Source organism: Scleropages formosus, chromosome 15, assembly GCF_900964775.1.
Source record: "Scleropages formosus chromosome 15, fSclFor1.1, whole genome shotgun sequence".
In the NCBI taxonomy this organism is placed as follows: Eukaryota; Metazoa; Chordata; class Actinopteri; order Osteoglossiformes; family Osteoglossidae; genus Scleropages; species Scleropages formosus.
The window spans coordinates 4,921,490-4,946,898 of record NC_041820.1 but is presented as its reverse complement, the minus strand read 5'-3'; the positions used below and the strand labels follow the sequence as shown (position 1 = coordinate 4,946,898).

At 43.2% G+C, this 25,409-nt stretch overlaps 1 protein-coding gene across 3 annotated transcripts in view; it reads right to left on the bottom strand.

The window, feature by feature from the left end:
* The window catches only part of col12a1a (collagen, type XII, alpha 1a), a 62,748-nt gene that overhangs the window by 7,567 nt on the left and 29,772 nt on the right, over positions 1 to 25,409 (bottom strand). For all 3 annotated transcript variants that reach the window (XM_018732163.2, XM_018732158.2, XM_029258332.1), the window contains 30 exons: positions 24,494 to 24,623; positions 24,060 to 24,199; positions 23,835 to 23,967; positions 23,408 to 23,428; positions 23,148 to 23,287; positions 20,333 to 20,462; positions 19,055 to 19,194; positions 18,473 to 18,602; positions 16,537 to 16,679; positions 15,440 to 15,569; positions 14,891 to 15,033; positions 14,177 to 14,306; positions 13,618 to 13,737; positions 13,194 to 13,340; positions 12,974 to 13,090; positions 11,948 to 12,100; positions 11,489 to 11,563; positions 11,027 to 11,166; positions 10,725 to 10,848; positions 10,349 to 10,492; positions 9,692 to 9,856; positions 9,551 to 9,589; positions 9,316 to 9,454; positions 8,171 to 8,313; positions 7,697 to 7,806; positions 2,672 to 2,827; positions 2,413 to 2,490; positions 842 to 928; positions 404 to 457; positions 20 to 115 (listed from right to left, as the gene is read on the bottom strand). In XM_018732163.2, the coding sequence (XP_018587679.1) occupies positions 20 to 115; positions 404 to 457; positions 842 to 928; positions 2,413 to 2,490; positions 2,672 to 2,827; positions 7,697 to 7,806; positions 8,171 to 8,313; positions 9,316 to 9,454; positions 9,551 to 9,589; positions 9,692 to 9,856; positions 10,349 to 10,492; positions 10,725 to 10,848; positions 11,027 to 11,166; positions 11,489 to 11,563; positions 11,948 to 12,100; positions 12,974 to 13,090; positions 13,194 to 13,340; positions 13,618 to 13,737; positions 14,177 to 14,306; positions 14,891 to 15,033; positions 15,440 to 15,569; positions 16,537 to 16,679; positions 18,473 to 18,602; positions 19,055 to 19,194; positions 20,333 to 20,462; positions 23,148 to 23,287; positions 23,408 to 23,428; positions 23,835 to 23,967; positions 24,060 to 24,199; positions 24,494 to 24,623 (3,597 nt within the window). The remainder of the gene's footprint in view (positions 1 to 19; positions 116 to 403; positions 458 to 841; positions 929 to 2,412; positions 2,491 to 2,671; positions 2,828 to 7,696; positions 7,807 to 8,170; positions 8,314 to 9,315; positions 9,455 to 9,550; positions 9,590 to 9,691; positions 9,857 to 10,348; positions 10,493 to 10,724; positions 10,849 to 11,026; positions 11,167 to 11,488; positions 11,564 to 11,947; positions 12,101 to 12,973; positions 13,091 to 13,193; positions 13,341 to 13,617; positions 13,738 to 14,176; positions 14,307 to 14,890; positions 15,034 to 15,439; positions 15,570 to 16,536; positions 16,680 to 18,472; positions 18,603 to 19,054; positions 19,195 to 20,332; positions 20,463 to 23,147; positions 23,288 to 23,407; positions 23,429 to 23,834; positions 23,968 to 24,059; positions 24,200 to 24,493; positions 24,624 to 25,409) is intronic.

Below are 25,409 nucleotides of genomic sequence, written 5' to 3'. Positions count from 1 at the left end.
TCTTTGGCACATGACGTACCGGCTCCCCTGGAAGGGAGAGTCCATTGGGGCCTTGTGGCCCAGGGGGCCCCATGGGTCCTGGTAACCCTGACTCACCGCGTGACCCAAGTGGACCCTAGAAAATATAACAAAGATAAGAATAAAAACACTAGAGTGATAACAGCTTATGCGATAGGCCAACTGACAACATTCAGGATAACTCTTGAGAACACATGTAGCTGGAAGATGGCTCCATAAACAAAGGTCTGCTGATGGCCCAAAGTGAGATTGTTTAGGGTTTTATTATTTTCACCAGCTCAGGGTCAAATGACACGGTCAAATGTCAAAGTCAAACGACACAACAAAGAAAACTAGTTATGTGTACAAGTGATACAGGCGTACATAGTGTCAGCAGGTTACTTACAGGTGGACCGGAATCTCCCCTGTCACCGCGTGGACCCTTAGAGCCGGGACCACCCTAGAGCAGTAAGAGTTGTAAGCCTCAACCACAAGAGAGGATTTCCAATAGTAAAACCTCAACCACAGGCTCTCATACGCTCTAGTACATGAAAAACTAACTAAGCCTCTGCAGGGTTCCTTTATACAGAGACTGATTTTATAGTATGGATTCTCATTTCTATGGGGGAAAAATTAAATTGCACACGATATAAATCCATTTTATATCCCTTGTAAGTATGGAATACACATTTTTTCATAATTCAAAGAACAGAGCTGTATGTGTAACACAATCCCCACCATCCTGTAACATTATGCTGGTCTGCTCGCACCATCATAATTAAAGTGTGAGTGGTACCGTGCTCTCATTAGGGACTGCTGCAGTAAATGTCTATAATGTCTATACCGGTGGTCCGGGTGGTCCTTGAGGTCCAATGCTGTCCTGTGCGCAAGTGCAGGAGTGGGGAAGAGCTGGGCATTTGGCCTCGTCTCTCTGAAAAGGATGGAGAAGGGAAGTGATGAAGAAGGAGGTGGGATGGGGAGCGAGAGATTAACCATGACAGATGAGTGTTTTCCCACAGAAGGAATTCTGAGTCTCCTGCAGGCTTCTCCGCCACATGCTGTGGCTTGTGGTGGGATGAGGGGCTGGGGTGGGGCCTCACATGCAGGGTCAGAACAGTCAGAACCGCTGGACATAGGACCTTTTCCTGAACTGCAGGAAGGGAGAGCCGTTGCCCCAGCAACACCCCTGGAGTTTGAGATATTTAATGGGATGCACATATTCCAGGTTGTAAACCATACACAGAGGCAAGAACATAGGTCAGACTTCTAAAAATCACAGCAGTGCTCAGCGATAATAAAATCTGTGGCATTAATTACAGCAGCATTCACGCAGCCTGCCGCAGCTGTAATCAGTTATGTAATGGATGTATTTTTGTGTCATGGCACATTCCTCTGAGCTTGCTGATTAATATTTCCAAACGTGAAAGGTGGTCGACCCGCTCTGAACATCGATAAATCTGCGCATCGGAAAAATGTTCAGAGACCGAATGAGAAAAGAAGCAGAGAAAAATGCTAGAATTATGAAGGTCCAAAATATCCAGAGGATGGCAAAACTTAATTGTTTGGCTCACATGGCTTTCAAGAAGTGGGGCTTTAAGTGAGAAAGTCCAGACGGAAAGAGAAGAGTCCAGAAGCCACGAATCTTGATACATCAGATGAAAGCCGCACAATCTACTGAGAGTAATAACAGCTGCCTATGGAGTTGTTCATCTAGTTCCTGGTGCTCACGTCTTCCTCTCCGAGACCCTGATTTATTGCTCTAACCTTTTCTGAAGTCAGTTTGGTAACATGTACAAAACCTCGGCGCCATGCTCTCCAAACTGGCGGCGTGATCTAAACACCTCGAGCAACTTGAGTTGGAGGCCTTGTCAAATGCAGCAAGGCACAAATTCTCCATTCTGTGAAAGTAAAGAGCTGTCTGTTTTCACTTTTAAAAAGATGTCTACTCCACAAAAATCCATCATTATGAGGAAAAGTCCATATTTTGACTATGCGACAAAAAAGAAACAGATGAAGTCTGGAAAAACCAAGATGTATCACTTTCTGGAGCATATAGTCTGAAAGCAAGAAGTGAATGTCCTGTAATTTTCCTGCCAGAGAGGGTAACCCATAGCACCGCAGCCGTTTCTTACAGCTCAGTTAGAACTATTAACGATAACAACAGCGCAGAAGCATTTGGCCCGAACCACCAGCAGCACTGAGGACATTTTCCATTCATAAGTAAAATTCTTTGTCTGGAAACGTTCCTCTTTAGGCAAAGGCTATTGTGTGCCACAGCTTGCTTAAAAGTGATGCGATACATGAGATGGGCTGGTGACCAGCTATTCTGAAAGCGTACAACCAGAGGCACAGGCACTTTGGACACTTTATCATATTTTTCTTTATGTTCAAATCATTAAATAAAGGCCAACTTACCACTGCTGGCAGTTCACAACATCTGTCCCTGCTGGTCCAGCCTAAAGAGCAGACCATGTCAAACATCTGGAGCTGGAACTGTGGAAAAGAAAGGGGAAGTGGGTGATGTGGGTGTCTGGGGTCATGGTTGTGTCTTCATGAAGATTGCAGTGTGATGTACCAGCAAATAAAACACCTTCGAGATCAAGAGGAGCAATGTTGGTTGTACGCTTTAACTGGGACATTCCTTTGATCCTGGCTGATGTCAAGTTCTGCTCACCGTTGCCGACTCGCCCTTGCCTCTGGACTTCGCCATTTTGCCCAGCACCTCATATCCGTCCATGGAGATGTTTCTGGCCTCTTTTATCTCTTTCTCTCCCACCTCTTGGCAGTCCACGTTCAGTTTGACACTCTTTGGCGTAACTAAGACGTGAAGCTGCAGAGATATGGAAGCAAAGAATTTCATTTTCCCTTACAGGTTGCGGTCAATGCCATGGGACAACTGCAGATTCACATACAGAGAGATGAGTCTTTTATCAATAGGCTTCCGCTCAGTCATGTACTCATTAACAGCAGAAATACATAACCACACAGATGCCAAGTTAAAACCCTGTTATTATTCAATTTGGCTATCATTTCTTCTGCAAATCAAGCGAACAAACGGAAGGAAAAATGTGCAACCGTCGACTAAAAGCATTGACCGCACATCACTCAATCTATTGCTGCTTAAAATCGCCATTTACATAAAGCTCCTATTCACTTTCCCACCAATGTTGTCTCTACAGATTTAAGTTAATTATAGATTATTATATACTGTAAGGCAAAACTGGTGGTCACCCTGCAATGGAAAACTTCATGTCAGCATTTTTTTATTAATGGAGCGACAAGAAATGGTACATCTGCACTGCTTATTTAAAGGGGACCTTATTCATCTCCCTTCTCTCAGGCGGCTTGTGGTATCAAGGCTATACATGTGGCACGCAGTACAAAGACTGTTTCCATGAAACTTTCCCAACTGAAAAGCTACATACTGTATCTGATTGGTTTGTTTCCAGTGTGGCCATGCCGCATCTAGCGATTATGTCATTTCGTGGTACACCCTCAAAAACGTCCTCCTCCGTGCTTTCCTATGCCGTCGCATTTTGAGGAACTGTAGGGTCATGATCAGTCACACAGCAGCAATGTAAGAAGCTTGCATTCCTGCTTTACGGCGAACTGCTGGAATCCGCAACCCTGGCTGAGGGCTTTGGCAACCACACATAGCATTATGGTTAAACTGTCCACACAATGGAGCACCACTGGTCTAACAGCCAAAGAGCTCTCAACAGCCAGGAGAGGGACAAATGGGGTAAAAGACTACTGTCGCGCTACATGTCTCACGGATTACTTGCATGTCGAATGTGCACAGGCAGCAGGCGTCATCCTATTCATACGTGAAGCGTCCTCACTGGTACAGCTTTCTCCTTCGTATTCAGCTAAGGTAAGTTAAACAGTCGTTGGCTCATTCTCTCGTAGAAAAGCCACGGCCAAGCAAAACCTCATCCCCTCAAAGGATGTGTACCACAGGGCCAAGCAAATGTTTGGTCCTCATGCTGCTGAGGTGGTAGCAGAGATCCTGGAACTGTTGACCTTTCTTGTTTCAAACTCTCATTTTACGCCTGTTGGTGTTTCTCGCCTGACTTCTGGGTGTTCGGAACTGCTCAACATATGGTTTTATTTCTATTTCTCTTGACAGGTTTCCGTGATTTTCTCCTTGCCTCCATTTTATTGTTCTTGGCTGTGCCTTGTGTCTGCCCCATCTTATTTTTCCCTTTAGCTTTGACTGCAGTTAAATCAAAAGGTTGTAGGTTCAAAACTAAAAAAAAAAGAAAAAAGAAAAGGCAGACACCAACCTCTGGGCATTTGAAATGAAATGAGGCAAATTCAAATGTGCCTCATTGTCGCCTTCACTTTGTGTTCCAAAACATTATTGACAACTTGCATCACTCAGAAATTAGCATACTTGTCAAAATCATGCTTTAAAACTGAGAATATGTAAACAATGAGAAAAATGACTGTGATCCTGTACAGTCATGTCTATCTTTACAGCCAGGGGAAATTAACACCCATGGTGATTTCCCCATTCTCACGTTCCACTTGAAGAGGGCGTACACCCTGCATAGCTGGCTCCAAGTACGGAAAATATGTCCTATCCCCCTGAAAGTTGTCCCAGTCCTATTAGAAAGGCTTTTTTGATACTTTGCCCATTGGATTAATGATGCACTTAAAAAAAAACTGTAATGAATTTAATGAGATGCTTTCTTTTCTGAATGTGATGCAGCATGTTTTATGAGATACTTTCTTTTTCTTATTCCCCTGAAAGCTGTCCTAGCCTTATTAGAAAGACTTTTGTGATACTTTGCCCATTGTGCTAATGATGCACTTAATGAAAAAAAAAAACAATTCCGTGTAATGTATTTTATGAGATACTTTTTTTTCTGAAGGAACTTGCAATGAGACTCAATTCTTGCAAAGAACAGTTGTTAGTCCAAACAGTCTTTCATCTGGATTGTGATGGTGCTTGATATTTTTGTACATACAGGATAATTGTCCCCTACAGTTCCCAGCAGTTAACTGCAAAGATCGCAGTCTAGGGGCTCTTTGATTGCTCGGACCGGTCACTCCTCATCATCATTACTGCATGGGAACACTGGCACGAGTGACCCTGCAAATGGAAAGTCTGACTGCCCAACACCTCGCCTTGTATAATGCCGCATTTGTACGACCTGACATGAGAAAGCGTTTCTGTTGGAGTCGGCCTGCAGCCATGGTAACATCTACATTTTTTGCTTAAATTAAGGAAATTGGGAGCCTCTGTGGGGTGACAAATCTGGTTCTCCTCCCATGAAAGGGAACTCCGGCTGGCTTGCGGACGAAGATCCCTACATCACTACACTAATGGTCCCAACTCCTGGACCAAGGCAGACAAATACAAGAAAAATTACAAGTCTAACTACTATGACAAATACCATGACTATATAAAGTGGATAGTTAGCCTTCCATGTTTATCCTTAGTGACTTCTCGAAATACTACTGACAAGCTGGGTTTGTCTGTCCGAAAGACAAACATAATGCTGTTCAGTCCCCAGTCTTCAATCTCCGCAGCCTATACTGCACCTTTAAAATATATGAAGCATCCTACATGCTCAGTAGAGAAGAAAATACATCACGGAGAGCAGGGAGTGAGATATAATGGATCAAACGAGACAGGTTAAACCACGCTGGCTTCGCTGTGCTTACTCAGGGCAGTGGGAGAGCTTCACAGCTTACCATGGGAGGAGAAAAAGGTGCCAGCAATAGCACTGACACAGCTGTTTTCTTGCACCTCACATAATATTCACCTTTTAAAAAAGGCCAAGCAATTTTTTAACATCTCCTGGGCACTGAAACAGCTCAGGGGATGCCTGTAGCACCTGGAGGCCTCTTTCAGTCCTTTACAGAAGTCTACTATAGATGTTATTCTGAGGCGTTCAGAAAGGGACATTGTTTCCTCCCAGCGATCAAAATTTTCAAAGTGGGTGTTGAGTTTTATGGAAGCAAGGTCAGACATCAAGCTGACGCAATACAAAAGCACCTCACCGCGGGGGGTTACATCCCCTCCAGCAAAAGCTACTAGCAACAGGAGCAGAGCCAAGCCAGGATCGAGGCAACAAAACAGCAACAGGACCGAAATGAAAGGTGAAAAATGCTAAATTAATAAGAGAGGGTTTTTTGATGTAAGAAAATGATAACCCAACTTTTTCCAAATCCCAGCTGCCAATAGCACAAGCTTTTCTTGAGGGTATCGCTAGAACGGTACCGATTCATTTTGCCTGTATCTGCAAACAAAATCACTCCATTAAAAATTTACCTTTCGCTCTTTATGTCACTAATTCTTAACCTGGGCTTCACAGGGGTCCATGTAAGTGCATGTTGCTTTGAAGGTGACAAAGTGGTTAGTGGTCTATAAAAGGTTATGATCTTATGTTTTTTTCTATGGAAATTGCAACCTAACTATAATTTAATACCGTTTATATTCTCTCTGCAGTTGTAGTAATTTTCTGCCCAGAGTAAAAGCATCCTGCAAGTAAATCAATTTAAAAAGCTTGTGCTCCTGTCAAAACTGAAGAATGGCCTGTACGAAAAGGACTTGCAACACATCACAATAGCCATTCCTTTCATCTACGTGCGCTTTATAAGAATTATGGGCAAGTAAATCAAAACAAACACGGTAAAATAAATCCGAACAAATCCTGACGTATTACAACATACTTGAGTAGTGAGCAGCTGCCAGATCCCCTGTAAATCTGAATTCTGTAAACTTCCATTTATAACTGTTTGCAGATTGCGACGGGTCGTAGAGGTCGCCCAATGCTGTCTGCCAATAAGTGCTAAGATATTCACAGCCTCTCCAACAGTCCATCATTGTTTACTGCCTTCAGCTTCAAAAATCAGATCTAGTCATTCTTTGACTGCCAGAGGGACACAGCCTTCAATTTGCCGCTGCCTTTCAGCTGTACGAATCTCTGGAGCGTTGTAATGTACACCTCAGAGGTCTGTCCACAGATTACAGTCGAGATCATCGTCTCACTTTCTAACTGTGCATGACTATAAAAGTATGCAGTAAATCTGAAGCAACAAAACACCTATTGTAAATAGTCTACAGTTCCAAAGTTAGTCTTCGCATTGTTTATATACTGCGTATTAGACAGCATTATAGGAAGGAGTTTCTATTTACTACATACTACTTAAGGCAGCAGTTCAGACTGACCACAGTGTCTTGGACACAGTACGAGATAGCAAGACTTTGCAATACTCTCCTACTTTAATACACAACATTTGGTGCCCAGAACACAGCTTTGAATCCCCGCTTCTGCTGTAGTACCCATGATCTCGGTAATTGCTGAAATGCTCCAGCAATAATTACCCAACTGTATAAATGAGTAAAGGGAGTAAGTAGCTAAACACTTTGTCGCTTTGGAGAAAAGTGTTAGCTAAATGAATAGATACTGTTTACTTTTGCTCATTTAGCAGACGCTTTTCTTCAAAGTGACTTACAGTGTTAAGGTTACAATTATTTACCCGTTTATACAGCTGGGTAATTTTACTGGAGCACTTTAGGGAAAGTATCTTGCTCAAGGGTACTACAGCTGGAGGTGGATATTGAAACTGGAATCTTTGGACCCAAAAGCAGTAGCTGTAACCACGACACTACTCACTGTTCCCATGGAATTCATGACACCTACTGTAAACCAAAGTCTAAAACAAAAGACGAAATGATCTTTACCTTGTGGAAGCTTCCATGGAAGATTTTCTTAACAGGATTTTCACTGAATGTGGCTCTCTGCACCTCACCCCGGGTGTCCTTGTTGTAGAAGGAGATCGTTTTGCTGGAAGCTAAAAAAGGAGAAATGGAGGCCTTCAGCAAAGCAAGCAGGAATGGATTTTTACGCAAAGTTGTCAACCGCAAATGAAAACAAGAGAGAAAACAAAACCAGCTGAAGTAGTGTAAATGGCTAACAAGTTGTCATTTGAACATGCAAGCAGTGAAATCTTCATCAAAAAAGGACCGATGTCTTTGAGCAACAGCTGGTGCTCACTGGTCCATGGGCATGGATATCCTCAGAACGGCTTTAATTAACGGAACAGGTTAACGCGCCGTTGGGATCTGGAGCCCATTACGTTAACATTGTCTTTTTGTGCAGAACGTCCAGCTGGGGGACATCAACTCCCATCACTCAGGCAGAAAAAGATGGCTTACGGTCGACAGTGACCCCGACTTCAGGCTTGCTGCCGCTGTCGGCAATCTGCCAAATGTCGAAGGCCTCCACAGGCGTGTCCGGCAGAAGGCGGAACAGCAGGATGATAGTGAAAATGGGCGGAAGACCCTCTGGGTGAACATCTCTGTGAAACACAAACATAAAATATTCCAAAATGCCTGCCTGTTTTTCATAGTCACCGAGTCTAAATACAAACCCAAAGCAGATGGATTTAAAGGCATTTGCTGAAATTACTGATTATATGGGCTTTAATGAAATATCCAGTAGGTAAAAGTTTGTGCTTATATAAAGGTCAACACTGTATATACAGTCTGGGTGGAAATTGGTGTCCCAGGGCTAAGAAGCAACGTGGTTTATTCTTTAAACAAATCTAATTGTCTGCTTGCTCAGAAAAGGTATTTAAGTGCTGCGACATTTTGCAAGTCAGCCAGCTATGCTAGATGTCTCATTATCTCAGAGCATGCAGGATAATATACCAGGCAATCGTGTCCGAGTGTTCACGGGGGCCGTCGAGGAAGGGGGGCAGCATGGGTTAAATATGCCAGCGAAAAGCAATTTCCGAACAAAGCCCATCTATTCATGCCACATCTTCGCATTCGACATGTATGCCAACATGGCTTTGAAAATAAATGCTCACATGTTATAAGGGCTTTCTGTTGAAGAACTCTAAAAGTGTTTCCATTTGCGCGCAACAAGCGTAGAGCCAACACACGCACAAACAGAGATTATTACAGGCAAATTAAACAGAGACCACTCGGCTGTGGAAGTTTCCACAGTTCTTTAGTCTTCCAACTCTCCTAGTGCCTGGAGGCATGACACTGGGTGCATACAATGAAGCTTGTGACCTCTGGGTGCCTTAGAGGTTCCCTGGATGATATAGGAGGGGTGGGTCTTGCTCAAGACCTCCATACTCAAACAAAAATGTTTCTGTCCTAATAACACCTCATTGTACAGGCTGCAAAAACAAAGAGGCCAGACCCAGCACTCTATTGTGAGTAGTGCATGTGGGGACCTGCAAGCTCAGAATCTGAAAGTTTGTAAAAAACAATCGCCATCTTCCATGGGCAGGGCAGGGTTTCGGGAGATGGGGTTTCAGAGAGCTTCGTAGATATCGGTCCAAACTCACTTTGTGGGCTGTGAGAGGAACGCATTCTTGTGGAGTCGGTAGGTTACGTAGCTGTTGAAGGAACCTGGTTCCATAGACACACCCTTCACCGAGGCATATGTCTTGTCTGTCAGGTTGAAGGCTTCCAGCATTCTGAAACCTGTGCCACATAGCGGGATGTATTTCTCAGCACAAAATCAACAAAATCTATGAAGGACATCATTCCATATTTCACACTGATTAGTTTTGTACTTACCCGGCGATGTATAGCCTTCCAGGTAAATCAGTGGACAAGCTAAAATGTAAGAAAATACATGAATCTCATAATTCTTTTGAGGACCTTTTGGGGAAAATAACATTGAAGGCATTAAGACTGTAAAAGTAGAGAAACTCTTACTGGATGTGGCTGTTTCACAGATAAATGTTATGAGGTTGTCCTGAATCTTCGCAAAGGCGTCAAAGTCATCCACGATAAAGACGTGTCTTTCGCTGGGTTTGCTCCCAATGTTGCGCAGCTCGGAGAAATCCACGTCAGCGACACCAACAACAAACACGCTGTAACCTGGATAAGAGACAACAAGAATCTCCACTCATTCTTCATTTTAGTAATCGATGCTGGGATGCCACATGGCATGACAATGAGGTTTAAACAATTTAAACTTCTTCGGCCTGTGTCTGTCAACATCTATCCAATGTCTGTTTTAAGACCTCAGCAAAACTTGATAAATACACACACACACACACACACATTTTCAGAACCGCTTGTCCCTTACGGGGTCACGGGGAACCGGAGCCTACCCGGCAACACAGGGCGTAAGGCCGGAGGGGGAAGGGGACGCACCCAGGACGGGACGCCAGTCCGTCACAAGGCACCCCAAGCGGGACTCGAACCCCAGACCCACCGGAGAGTAGGACTGCGGTCCAACCCACTGCGCCACCACACCCCCCTACTTGATAAATAATTGTCAGAAAATGACATGGCACAACCACTTTGGTAAAACACCATCAGGAATATCATGAAAGGTTAACTGAGAACCTTCAACTTGAAACGCACCAGCATGCTGTAGCTTGGCAGCGTTTTTCTTGACCTCATCCTGAGAGCGTCCATCGGTGACCACCACTAGGACCTTTGGAACATTCTTTCTCATTCCACTGTCTGAGGTGAAGACCTTCTCACCAACATGCTTCAGGGCCGCACCTGGATGAAACGAATTCAATGAGAGAATAGCAACAGCACCAAGATCCACTTCATGAAACTGACAATGGAACTGACATTGGCATGCTGGAAATAAGAAGACTCAGTATGCCTTCACAACACTTAGTGTTGTTATCATGGATGTTCTGAAACTTGCAATGTTGGTTATATGCAGATAAAAAGAACAAATCATCCTGTGCAGCCCCAGGACAGTGAGACCTGGGGGTAAGGGTACCTGCTTTGGTGTTGCCACCTCTGTAGCGCACCAGCTGAAGTGCAGCAAGCACTGTACCCTTGTCATGGTAGGTGTTCAGCTTGAACTCAGTCTTTGAATCATCACTGTACTGCACAAAAGACACCTGTTTCCAAAGACAGTGGGGAAACAAAATGAATCACTGGTGTGGAAGTATGTTGGAGCAAGAGGAACATTTGGGTGCTGCTGATCTCTGGGCATTTTTCCACTACTTCTAGAGTCCATTCCACACAGTGTTTATTTGAAAAAGAAGTGTTTCCAGCGGTACTCTTCAGGGAACACACCTGCATTCCTTGTGGGCTTATGACCTCAAAGGCTCCAATGGTACTGAAAACAAACTGTAGGACTTTGTTGAAGTTGTCCTCTCCAATACTCCAAGACCCATCAATAAGGAACACCAAATCTGCCTTGGCACCTTTGCAAACTAAAAAAAGGAAAAAAAACTATATCATTATTGAATGTTATTGAATGTCCCTATAAAGCACATTATCTATTAATACGTAAGTAAACATGCCAGAAGTATGACTTTTTCTTGCTGGATACAATACATTTTAGACAAGATAAGACAATCATGTACATAAAAATGCATGCTACTGAAGACTGATAGTCAGGGCTGTGAACCAATTAGTCCTGATAGGCTTGTATTAAAACAAATCCACAAGGTTGGTTGATCGCTGCTGTGTGGGTGGGATGTGTGGAATGCTGCTGTGTGGAGTGATGTGACCTGAGAGATCAGGTGTCCTCACCTTCCATGGCGGGTGGGATTTTGGGAGGAGGAGGTGGGGTTGGAGGCTCCGTTGGGGCTTCAGTGGTCTTCACCACTGTGGAAAAAAATTGTGAAAAAAGATTTAACTTGAAAATCAAAATTGATCCCTCTTCCTGGAATTGTGAAAGTGTCCCAAATGAAAAGGCTGTAAATTTTTGTACTCTTTAGCAATATGATTTTTATATTTTGTGCTGAAATACTTAAGAATAATTAAAGGAAGGTCATTGTGCTTCAGTACACAGTATGTTTTGCAGTCTACAGTATTAGAGAGATACGGTTTCCAAGAATATACTAAAGTTTTTGATGGGTACTCTATGAGTGTTGAGCTATATCAAGTTTGGTGTACTTTGGTGTACAGCTGCATGAACTTTTTTCTTTTTCGAAAAGTTTTGTCACAATCCAGCCAGCACAGTGAGGATGGAAAAGGAGAGTAACTCACAGGTGCGCTCCTTCGCACTGACCCCGGGTCCCTCCAGGTTGGGGGTTTGGACGTAGACTGTAGCGTTGTACAGGGCATCGGGGGAAAGACCGTTGAAGCAGTACTGGCTCTCTGATCCAGTGACAGTTATTTCCTGCTGTCCTCTACTGTACGCTGTAGATGGCAAGAAAGAAAGAACCTCATGAGTGTCCCATATATCGAGTGTGCTTGAGAAACAGCAAAGATGAGGATTCTCTTCACTGTAAAACTCTCATGACTTAACAGCTGCCTTATTCCCTCTCTTGGGATGTTTCGCTCCCAACTGTGGTGTTTTTCCCTTACAATCAAAATTCCTAAGTGCAATTTAATCTCTAGTCCTTTCCCCCATTTTCCCTCATATCGACATTTTATCTGTAAATGCACTATTCTGAACCTTCTACAAGTCTGCATCTCTGTAGCTAATTCACCTTTTGGGAATACTGTCTTCTCACACCACTAAATGAGCTTAGTTTGGCAAGCAAGGCCACTCATAATGGTAATAAATACCATACACAGAATTCCATATTCTAGCTATTGTTCCAATTTTAAGAATTATCATGTGTTGAAGTCAAAGGAAAAATGCATTTTCAGCCAGAAAGAAAATGCAGCAACGGGATCACTTCAACAAATTATGTGTAAGTATAGGGATCTTCAAAAAATAAATAAAATTTAATGCAATTTTTAAGGATATTCAGTATTATTAGTGCTTTAGTAGGGTGATGGTTAGAGCTGCTTCCTTTAGACCCAAACGCTGCAGGTTTTAATCCCACTTCCAGTTGAAGTACCCTTAATCAAGGAGCTTAATCTAAATTGGTGTAGTAAAAATTACCACCTGTGTAAATAACTAAGTAGATTAATTTATAGATTTAACATTGCAATTTGCGTTTGAGAAAGGCCTAGCTAAATGAATAAATGCAATACAGAAAAGCTGACATTTACAACTATTTATTAAATACTTTGAAAAGAAGACTCAGAGCCCAGTGAGACTGAGCTATATGTTCTACTTACGATTAAATGGGTTCAGCTTGATCCTGTACGAAGTTGCCGACCTGTGGGGGGTCCATCTGATGCAGAACGCGTCATGAGTAACATCGTACGTCGTCAGGTCGGTGACGTTCAGGTACACTGCAGAGAGCAAAGTGTTCAGCGCAACAGGATAAACTGGTGCCCTTCTGCTCGTTCACATAGGATACGTTTACTGAGCACACCACCCCCTGCAGGTACGTACGAGTGGTGCCTTGTCCAAGAAGGGCTTCGCTCAGACCGGACTCGTACTGGGCAAAGACCTTGAGGTCATACGTAGTGCCAGGCTGCAGGTTGTGAAGCATGTATGTTGTGACGTCTCCAACGAACACCTCCATGGTCTCATCTTTATCTGAAATTCCACACCACATAAAGTTACACACTTCTCTTCAAGGCCGCCATACACAAGCTTCAATTACAGGAAAATATGATTCAACAGGGCTAAAGGATTCAATATGGATAAATGAATAAAATCGTCAGCTGGAGTACAATTAAAAAACAAAAAAAAAATATATATAAATAAAAAGCCTAGCAAAAAAAGACAGAGAAAATAAAGAAAAAATAAAAATACAGCCAGGCAGGAGACTTCCTGCCAAGTTACCTTCTAGATGAGACTATCTCAAGCTCACCTTCTGGCTGGTATACCAGCTTGTACCCAAGGACTCGTGAGGGTACCGGGTCCCAGGACACACGGAATCGGGTGTACCACTCGTCTGAGACACGCAGGTTCCGCGGTGCTACGAGGCCCACTGGATGACAGGAATGATTCACCCATATCAACAGTGAGTCGGTCACATCTATCAGCCAACCACTATGACCCGATTCTCAAGTCAACTGTAGTGCAAAAATACACATGAGAACATCATGTTGGCGCGACAGCTTCTCTGTGGTAACTGGCATGCACTTATTTTCCTTCTGTTGGTCTTTCAAGATTAATATGTGTTTGGTTCCAGGATGTTTTTGTTTTTTTCTGAGGGCTGCACTGAGGACTCCCATTATGAAATCACTGCATCCAAACCACCTGGCACCCTGACAAACCCAGTGGGTCTGAGAAACAAGGTTCCTATTGCTTCTGCTGTCGATACTGAGTGAACCACAAAGGTCTACTGAGAACATCTTGAGCTCTTGGAATGCTCAGCTTTGACTATGGGAAGACAGTGTGGTCTCATCCTATGGATACATGTTTACCTGTGCGGCCCATTCCGGTCAGCTCTCCACCCGAACCATCCTGGTAAATAGGCACCACCATAATGCTGTAAGGGGTGTCTGGCTGCAGATTCTGCAGGATGATGTTGTTCCTGTTGCCAGGGACGACAGCCTATACGGGAGGATGGGAAGAACATTGCTATTTCTGTACAGACTCACATTAAACATAGTGGGGTGTGAATCTTCTGAATAAGACACCCAGCTTGCTAGCTGCACACTGACTGTGCCAATAAATTAAGTCTGTTCCTTCCTAATGTCTACATCAGTCGCCTGGTTTGAAAAGAGGTTCAAGGCCTGACAGCTTGGAATATCGGATAATTGAGGGCCAGAAGGTAGTGTATTAGTCAGAGCCATCGCCATGTAATCATAGTACTGTGGTTTGAATCCCACCTCTTACTGTAGTACCCTGGACCAAAATACTTACTCTAAATGATACAGTAATAATTGCCTAACTGTATAAATGAGTAAAAAAATTGTAAGAAGCTTAGTGTACTAGCCACACCTTGAAAATTGTTTTGAAAAAAAAATGTCCACCAAATGAATAAATGATTACACTTGGAGTTTAAAGAAGGGGTGTTACAGGAGACTCCAACTTAAATGTACTGCATTGTTTCAACACTACAGACCCCCAACAAAGGGTCTGCATAAAACTAAGAGAGTATAACCTACTGTGCTTGAAATGATTGCCATACTCACATACTCCTCTATCGGGTCCCCTGTGGTGGGGGCATATGTGATGCGATATTGCTGAACCGGCCCATCGGCATGATCCCAGGTCACGCTCAAGGTGCTGGTAGTGGGGTCGTACACACGGAGGTTCCTCGCAGCACTGCGGGGCACTGAGCCATCAAGGACATGGGAAAGAATTAATCAAATCTGGCCAGGTCTCCATCTTTCCAGAAAACCCACCCTCATATTTCCATGTTTGAGTGATGCTGAACACCACGCCTTTGCTATTTAGCTGAACTTCAAAGGGCTACAGTGGAAAAACTGGTGACCGCAGCCAGAATGACAGAGCAATTGCTGTTTTTTTCTCTCATCAAAGACACTCAAAGGGTTCCACACAGACACTCAAAGGGTTCCACAGGTGCAGCTTATGGCATAAGGAACAAAGTTGAGATGAGGCCTGAATATGTTCAAAGCCTTGGAAACAAAAGGCACTTTCCACATTGTGAGGGCAATAAAAGCCCTACACCCAATAAAGAAGAGCAAACTGGGACTGATGGATGGAGGCCAAGGTCTTACATGTTTTGCCATCTCCGACCACTGAGGGTCCCTCTCCGTCAGCATAAAGAGCCACAACATTGACAGAGTACTCGGTGTCAGGGATGAGGCGTTCCAGCAGAGCATTGTGGGTGTTTCCAGGCACCAGGATCTGCAGGAATGCAGGCCATTGAGTGACATTTAAAATATCAACAGTAATGTAATAATCCGCATGTTTTACTGATACTTTAAACCCTAAAACAGAGTACTGCTGTACTGCAGTACTGCTGATCCCTTGTACCGGAAGGTTTGTTCTGCATCTGAGGCTTAATAAAGGTAAATTAAACCTTGGGCATTCACAAAAGTCTGTTCCAGGTCTCAAAGGCCTTTGATGTGGATTGCATGCTACGTGCACTATATTATTACCCAGCATGCAATACTGGCCACATAGTATTCAGCCAGATTAAAGAGACAGGTTAATATGAGTGAACATCAAAAACATGTAATACTGGAGGTGTGTTTGAAATTCAGCAGGTACCACGTGCCCTGCTAAAACGGCAAGCAGGAAACCACCAGCTGTACCTTTGTCATGTGCCCTTTCAATGAGAGCACTGAACTTCTGAACTATGTAAGAAAAAACCTCATGTGATATTAGTTACTTTGCAGCCAGCTATGGTTCCATCAAATATGTGTTTTCCATTAAAAACAATTACAAAGATTAAACAGAAAACAAAATATGACTCAATACTTCTTGCATATGTGTATGGTTTTTAGAGCACAAAGATCACTTTCAAAGATTACTCAAGCTGCGGCAAATTTATATCAGACTTAACTGGGATATCATATTTTAAAAGATATGAAACAGAACTAAGTGGAAGAAGCTTAGATATGCCATGAGGACATTTTTTTTATTTTAAGATGATTCCTCATCTCGGAATGGTCTGAACTTCAATGTGAACCTTTAAACTACCACCCCCCGACCCCACCCTACATCCTCCTCCACAGTCTCAACCCAGCAGCTCTGTAATTAGGGAGAAAAACACACAACACATGTGGGCTGCAGCCTGGGACACTCCTTGCAAACGCCTACTGTCAACTCCAGTCCTATTCTCCTGATCTCTCTTGCCACATTGACTCACAGATTCCGAGGGTCTGGTCCCGGTCAAGGGGGCGTAGGCAACCCGGTACTGTTGCACCTGTCCAGAGGCAGGCTCCCAGCGTACATTCAGAGTGTTGGGGGTGGGGTTGTACACCTTGATGTTCCTGGGGGCCGAACGCTCCACTGCAAACGGAGGGGAATGGAAGGAGGCAGTCAGAGGAAAGCTTCAAAACCCTTCAGAGAAACAGCCCTCAAAACCCGTTGCTAGAGTGGCGGGTTGGTAAATAACGACAACGAAACCGCAGGGGATTGCTGGCCAACAGAAAATAAACAGGTATAATTAAGCAAACCCAGAGCAGCTCGGAACCCGGGAGCAGTTGAACACAGAAAGAAGCACTTATATGCTGATTTAAGACACTTTCTCCGGGTGTGAGGTAATCCTATGGTTTATGTGTTGGTCACGAGAGGAGGAAATCAGGTTTCATTTTTCAACCCAAAATGATTTAATTACTTTAAAGTGAAAGGACCGTTTGTGTAGGCACTCAAACCCAGCAGCACAGAGTTGCCTGTGTAGCAATAACAGTGCCAATTTCTGTATTGGACTGTGCCCTTTTGAAAGTTTGGGAACACTTACTAGTTCTAACTGTGAACCTTAAACCTTCAAGTCATTACTTTCAGTTGTCCTGAACTGTTCTTTTACTCCAGTTTGCTCTTACACAACTCTGAGGTGTGTTTTGGATTGGAATCTTGCTCAAGGATGAAGGATTGCCCTGCTACCCCTCACACTGATGGAACAGCATGTCTTGAAGTATGCTATGACAGCCAAGCTGGTTGAGATTGCCAAAGACTTGGTAAAGATCTCAACCTCTGTAAGCAGCATAGCAGCCCCACAGCATGACACTGCCACCTCCATGCTGCACAGGGGGAACCGCACAGGCATAAGTCATGCATTAAACCTCTCTACATCTTACAAATACTTACCAGTTGGACACAAAGCCTTCACATTTTAATTCAACAGTCCCTAAAACTACTAAAATTGTACTCCTCAAATGTCCCTTTCCTGTATTTTTTTAGCCAAGTCTGGTTTCAAGCAGGTGTGCGTATATTGATATTGTGTATGGTGAGTTCAACAGTAAAGCGATGCTGAGTCCTATGCTGCTGTATGATTACATAGAAAGAGGTATATTATATTGATGTGCTTTATGATTCCTGCCACCTGCCTCTCATCTCCTCTAGAGATGAGTTCCATGACTAAGCAGGGCAGAAAGCCTGAGCAAAAAGTAGGAAAGCATATAGAATATAAAGCTGTAAAGACAAAGGGTAAATCAAAAAGTCTGCAGGATGAATGACTCTCTTTGTTCAATTTCAGGATTTTTCCCAAACACCTTTAAGTAAAGTTTACTGTATGCACTGAATGGCCTTGTCTTTACACACACACACACACATTTTCAGAACCGCTTGTCCCTTACGGGGTCACAGGGAACCGGAGCCTACCCGGCAACACAGGGCGTAAGGCCAGAGAGGGAAGGGGACGCACCCAGGACGGGACGCCAGTCCGTCACAAGGCACCCCAAGCGGGACTCGAACCCCAGACCCACCGGAGAGTAGGACTGCGGTCCAACCCACTGCGCCACCGCACCCCCTGCCTTGTCTTTATTTCTTTGCAAACTCTTCAACTGTGTAACAGGATGAGGCTCAGTGATTAACCCTAATCCTACCTCAATACTAAACCCAAACAGACTGAAGTATGCCGAATATGCTTGTTGACAAATGTCTAAAAAAGCATTTGCCTGTAATCGTTCCACCAGTAAAGTTTCTATACAATCATTCTACCTGCGCAGTCCATAGTTTAACAAAAACGCCTCCACGCATTTTATAGATGGACTAAAAGCAAACCATGGGTATTTCTGTTTTGCACCGTGCTGTTCTGACAATCTTGGGAAAGGAATTTGTACAAAAATGGAGCTCTGACTCACAAGTTTTTCCGTTCTCAGAGAGGCGACGTCCCTCTCCAGCAGGGTACACTGGCACCACAGTGACTGTGTAGATGGTGTCTGGCTGGAGGTTCCTCAGCACCGTGCTGGTGGTGCTCCCAGAAACCTGCTCCTGGAGGTGAGAGGAGGAATGCAGAGTCAGGACAATGGAAGACACAAGGACATGGATAAGTTCATCTCAGGACAAAGTAATTTCACAACTGCAGTACCTAGTCATCAGCAGTGCTTATTGTATGTAAGTTAACTGAATGTAAGCTTTTAAGTTAAATGCAGGTAAACCATGCTGGCCCCAGAAGGGTCTCTGAAACATGGAGAGCTTCACAGAAGAACCCAGCTGTGGTCTGAAGCCAAGCATGCAGCAAGTCCACATCAGATGACCATTATGGCATGGTGGTGCTGTGACCGTGAGAATGGCAAAGTGTCCACACAGCTTTCTGTTTCTCATGAAATAACAGAGGGTTTGACTGACACAGCCCATCAGCGTTGAGCCACACACTGGTCCCTTGGTGTCCAAAGAGTGGTCAAAAAGCACACCGAAGGAACATAAAGAGAGAATTGCCATACCCTCTCTTCGACACCCCCTACGGCAGGAACGTAGAAGATCCTGTACTGGCGGACATTGCCCTCAGCAGGATCCCAGGTCACCCTCAGAGTGCTGGTAGTGGGGTCAGTCACCTGCAGGTTCCTCACTCCTCCCAGTGGCTCTGGCAGGAAAAAGGGATGGAGCTGTTAATTAAACATTCACATCTGGGCTCTGGGCCTAAGGCTGAAGCTGATTTTTTGTAAAGAATATTTCAGACAACCACTTAAACGAACTCTAGTCTAAGACTAAGGAAAACACATATCAAATTAGAATGGATATTTCATTAATTCAAAGTCCCACTGTTTACTGTGATTTACATTTACATTTATTCATTGGGTAGATGCATTTTTCTAACTATGATGTCCTGAAATGAAAAGTAAAAAAGAATTCTATTGTACATTCCCATAATTTCCTTTTATCTATAATGAAGAATATTTAAGTAATTATTATAAACTAGTATAATTTTACAGGGGGTGCGGTGGCGCAGTGGGTTTGGCCTGTGCCTGCTGTCTGGTGAGTTTGGGGTTTGAGTCCTGCTTGGGGTGCCCTGCGATGGATTGGCATCCTGTCTTGGGTGTGTCCCCGTCCCCTCCCCCTCTAGCCTTGCGCCCTGTTTTACTGGGTTAAGCTCCAGCTCGTCGGGACAAGCAGTTTCAGAGAGTGTGTGTGTGTAGTACAATTTGCAGATAGCAACTAAAAATTTAGAAATGTTTTGGGTTGTTTTTTATTGTTCACAATCATCCTTTTTTGCATTTTTAACTGTCAGGTGCCATTTCTTGGCCCAAAGTCACAGAGCATTTCTCATCAAAGCTCTCAGCAAACCCAAAATATCAGCATTCCACACTACTGCCCTCTGGTTTCATAAAAAGTACCACTGAGTTTCATAAATAACTCCCACGGGCTGAAACCGTAAGACGTTTAAGACTTTTATAATGCAGTGACTCACATGTGTTCTTTAGTTCAAACAGAACTGATACAGCTTTTCAGTGTTTGTTACAACACTGTATCACGAGGAGGGAGAAGAGAGTATGCAGGTCTTACAAGGCTTAAAAAGTGAAATCAAGGTGGATAACATTAAGTGGAGCTGCCACTTCTTGCAAAAAATGCAGTATCACCCCTCCCAGATCCTCACAGTGATCCTTAGTTCAACAAGGGTCGCCTGGTCGCTTACATTTACATGTATTCATTTAGCGGATGCTTTTCTCCAAAGCGACTTACATCTCATAGAAAACACAATTTCTACATTAACTTTGGCTTACTGGTCTTCCCACTGCCAGATATATCCTTCATCTCGCCAGTGCTGTACACCGCCGTTACGGTGATGTAGTACGGTGTGTCGGGTGTCAGCTTCTGCAGGATCACACTGTTCTTCTTGCCTCCAATCTGAGTCTGTTCAGACGACAAAGGGTTAGTCTTTTCAACAGAGCCTGGCAGCAATGCGCCTTCTCACCAGAGTGTTTCGACAAACATTATGTAGATGGAATTCATTCTAACAAAGCAGTTAGATGCTAATTTAGCCGCTGGGCCATTATAATTCATTCTACATAATGTTTCCTTCAGCCAAGTCCGTAGAAGCACCCCATTCCTCAACCAGCCATATACAGTAAGTATGAGTGAGCGTGATGGAAGTGTTATAGTTATTATTACGTTGTCATAATCCAGGATACACCCATTCGGATTACGGGAATTATGCTTTACAGGGAGTTTTGTTTAGAACCCTACTCTGGTTTACAATGTGTTTCTTCATGTTTATAAGGACTGAATTTGGATTTCATGCACCTCCCGTCAGCTGAGCAGCATGAGACCAGAGCAGCCATGTGGTCTTCTACAGAATTAAGGTTTGTCTCCTGCTGCATTAATTTCGAACCTCCATAGTCCGTATTTGTCAGTTTCACCTGTTTATGATCAGTAATAATGGCTCCATTTAGAGTGTCAAAACTTTTTCGACTTGAGTGGAAATTGATTTGCATTGTTTTCACTGATTTCTTTTGTCGTTACTATTAATTCTTTTGCATCAACAATTTAGTACACAAAAACTGAGTGTTTTTTAAGTGTACGATACATAACATCTACAAAAATACTGAAGGAGCGCAGGTGGACAGCCATACAGTGTTTTAAAGTAATTAATTAACGAAGAGAAGCTGTCTTGTTTTGTTTGTGTTACGATAAATATTGCCAACTATTGAAGTCATTGCATCCATTTTAATGGAATTTGAAATTTTAGCATAAATGCGTGTCAATTTCGGGGCACAGGAAAATATTAAGCAGTGGTAATAACATCTTCAGTTTATGAGAATTCACCTCACATTAGGATTTTCAGAAAATTACCTTTGCAAAGTGGGCAAGACTGTATTATGTATACTGTTATTATTCTGAACAAATTTGGATAGAGATCTTGCATAGCATATGCAAGTAACCCTGAACACATGCAAATAAAGTCTATAAACCTGATGGTTTTAATAAGGATTTAAATTGTCAGGAAGAACAAAAATATAAATCCAGATGCGCATGCGTTTGAGTGTGTGTTGGTATCTGTTTTATTCCAAAATCAATACTTCCTTAAACTGGATACCAGATATAATCACAAAAAAACACAAAACTGACCCAGTTTTCTGCAATTTCTATGGTTATCAAAATTATGCTCCCAGTCTGTTTTACTGCTTTAGACCTGGAGCTGCACATCAAACTCAAATAACTGCACCAACAAGAAATTTCACATTGATTGATTCCAGTAAGGGGTGGGAGATAGCTTTTTGTTAACGTTTGTTTTTGTCATCTCAACACTGCTGAGAGTGCAACATTTAGATGGAAACAAAAAAGATTTCAGACGAAGGCTTTCATAGCCTGCTGGATTCTGTCACTTGTGTCTCAGTCATTTGGCAACCACAGCGCTCTTCAGAGAAATAACGTTTGGAACCAGCCAAACACAGAACGCTCAGTGGCTTTGACCATGGTTCTCCGACTGGAGCTCAAGTGCAGATCACCTGGCTGCTGTCCTGCATCGACAGGTACTTGCTGGGCAACGAATGCATTTCGAAAGCTTTTTATTTTCCTCCTCTGATTCCACAGTGCATTTTTCCACTCTTTTTCTACCGCCACGGTGCCAATGTAAATCTCAAACTTGATCTATAAAGCAGCTGGACCAACTGTAAGCTTGAGCACTGGATATACTGCAGTGCGCTTGAAAGGAAGGATGGTGCAGTAAAAGAGCAGAGAGGCTGCGGAACCCAAATGGGTACAAAGGACTGGGTGGTACAGCAAGGGAGTGCTAGAGGGAGACCACTTGGAAGAATTATAATACTTTAAGCAAGAGTGCTTTTCACCAAATCCCTGACATTGATCTCTAGTTACCACTAAGGTCAAGTCTAATCAGTGGCTTTTCCAGGGCTGAAAACAAAATCTAGGAATCAGATGGCCATCGCTGATCCCTATCTTTCCCTCTAAATTGGAGGTAACAAAAACATCCATTGTTTCTTCCACTCATCACTGTCTGTGCTGGATGAAATGGTCAAAAAAGCCCCTTGGAGGACAACTCAGGCGAGCTTCCAATTTCCAGGTCTACCAAGTCTTTCAAAACCTGAATTCAATACAGCAGTCCTTTGAGTCTATTATGAAAAAATATGCTTCCTTCAATTTATTTTGGATTTTGTTACAAAGAGCCACATATTTTGTCATATTTATACTAATTTCCTGAAATTGAAACGTCAAAATTTTTCTTGAATGGACAGTCTTGCCATAAAAAAAATAGCTAAAATAACGACCTCAGTGCACCTCTCTGATGCTCTCTCCATGTACATCGTGACACCTGTATTAGAAATGCATAGCCTCTGGAGAACCTCAGGGGTGCCTTTACAGTAAACATTACCCTTAATGGAAAAATTAAACTGTATAAACAAGGATCATCCACATCGCTTTATGTAAATTCTTTCCAATCCCAGCTGTCTGAATTCTGCTCCGGTTGACATTAGTTGTGCCAAGGAGGTTCCTAGTCCACTAGATTGGTAGAATTGCCCTTATGTAAACATGCCAACACCCAATATAAAGAACAGAAACCACAAACTGGGTAGCACTTGCCGTCTGAGTTCTGCCTCCAGCCTCTGGGCTGTACGTGATGCGGTAGTTTTGGACCCGTCCAGGTGCATGGTCCCATTTTACTGTCAGGCTGGTGGTAGTGGCGTTGTACACCTGCAGGTTCTGCGGGGGTCCGGATGGTTCTGGAAATGGACAACAAACCAGAGTCACGTGCCACTTTATCAGTCGCTCCCCGAGAGGTTGAATAAAGACTTCCGGAAGACTGATCACACCAACAGTTAGAAAACAGCAGAAGAACTCACCAGGAGTGCGGATCTCTGACACTGTGTAAGAGTGAAAAAGAGCAGTCTTAGTTACATGCCTGGATGCTCTAATGTAGCCAAGTCAGTATTTCATCTTCCTTAGACTATTAAATGAAATTACTACAGATTTTGTTATAATACTGGTTAGGTAATGCTAGAAGTTTAATTTTTGTCCTGTTATCTTTAATTTTGATACATGAGAAATACTGTTATTCATGATGGGGCTAACAGAGAGCATGTTACATGTGCACATGTTATTCCTGCACCATACAATTCCACCAGAAATAAATGTTGGGATTTCGAGTTCCTGGTGTGACCCAACCAATTCTTTGTATCTAGATCTAAAAGACTGTCATCATGGTGTCAAGTGTACTCCGTAAAAGCACTTAATGAGGTGAGCATGTATAGGCACAAATACGGTGCATACGTGTGCGCTGGCTGCCTATCAGGTCCTCGCTCTCTGACTCATCAGGGTAGATAGCCGTGACATAGACATCATACAAGGTGTCAGGGTCTAGGTTCTCCAGCAGGTGAGAGTTCTCATCATTGTTCAGGATGGCCTGCAGGGAAAGCATCAGACTTTGTGAAAAGAATGTTACCTGTTTCGAACATTTCTCTCTTCTCTTATTCAGTGCACCCACAGTGTTCTTACATTTTGGAAGTCTGTTTCTCCTTGCTTGGCCCATTGGATCCGGTACAGGGCTACATCAGGAGCACCATGCTCCCAGTGGGCAATGAAACTTGTCAAGGTCACGTCTGAGAATCTCAGGTTTTTGGGGGCAGGGACAACACCTGGAAGGGAAAAGGAAATTGATATAGACATCCTACATATATAACAGACAAAACATGAATTTTAAAGTGTTTCCAGGTGCATTGTGATCATTGGCTCCATGACCAAAACCATCTGTTGCCACATTTAGAAAGAAAGAAAATGTATTCTGCAACTGAGGGTAAAGCCAAGACATTTGATCACACACAGTGCTCATTCCCTATGACAGCGGTTTTTGTCTAAAACCAATGGGACCAAGGATGTGTGTCAGCTTCAGAGCGCTATGGCACTCAGGAGGACTTAGGAACACGCCTTACCAGTAACAGCTTGGCCTGGCATTGGGCTAGCCGTTCCTTCATCATACACTGGGTAGACTGCCACATCATACTCAGTCTGTGAGATGAGTTCCTGTAGAACCGTTGTGGTCACACGACCTTCAACCTCAGTCTAGATGTCAAAATGAAAGTGAAAGGAAAGTTAAGTTTAAGTGCTAGAGGTCTTTTTACAGGGTGTCCATTACCGTTGATTTAATCTCAATATCCTAGTCAGCTCATTTTTTTTACCACCTAGACCAAACATTTTCATTAAAACTATATTGTGGAAGGAAGCATACAAACAGAGGTAGCAGAATATCACAAGCAAGCTGGCCCAGATTTGAACCCAAGCCGCTAGAGCCCCATGAACAGCACTGTAGTATAACAACCCATCTTCTTTAATACTGCTTAAGAATTTAACTGAATTGAGAGGTAGTGGGTAAAAACAAATATGAAAAATCCAGGGGCATCTTCTTATATTTTTATTCTTTTTGACAATGGGCAATATAAGAAAGAACTTGAAAAACTCAAGATATTCCGGTGAAGAGCAGCTGTTCTTTGTAAAGAAAGACAAAAAAGTAAACATCCCTTCATTGCTTGTTGTTCTTTTTTCCGTAAAGATCATGTTGGGACCTATAGAGGAGCAGAATTCATACCGAGAACTGATCTGCAAACCTGATCTCAGGCATTTGTAATCCCTGAAGGATATCCACAGATGGGGAAAAAAATCCAATATTGCTTACATCCAAAAAATATCTTGGCCAAAAATTATTTTCTTTGTTGCCAGTTTCCAGTGATTCCACAGCATCACCTGGAGTCCGCCAAACCCATTTTCAAATATGCCGTCATCCTCAAGCCAAGCTTGTAAAAGACACAGTAATGCCTCATAGTGGGCCATCAAAATGCATCTCAAGAAGCA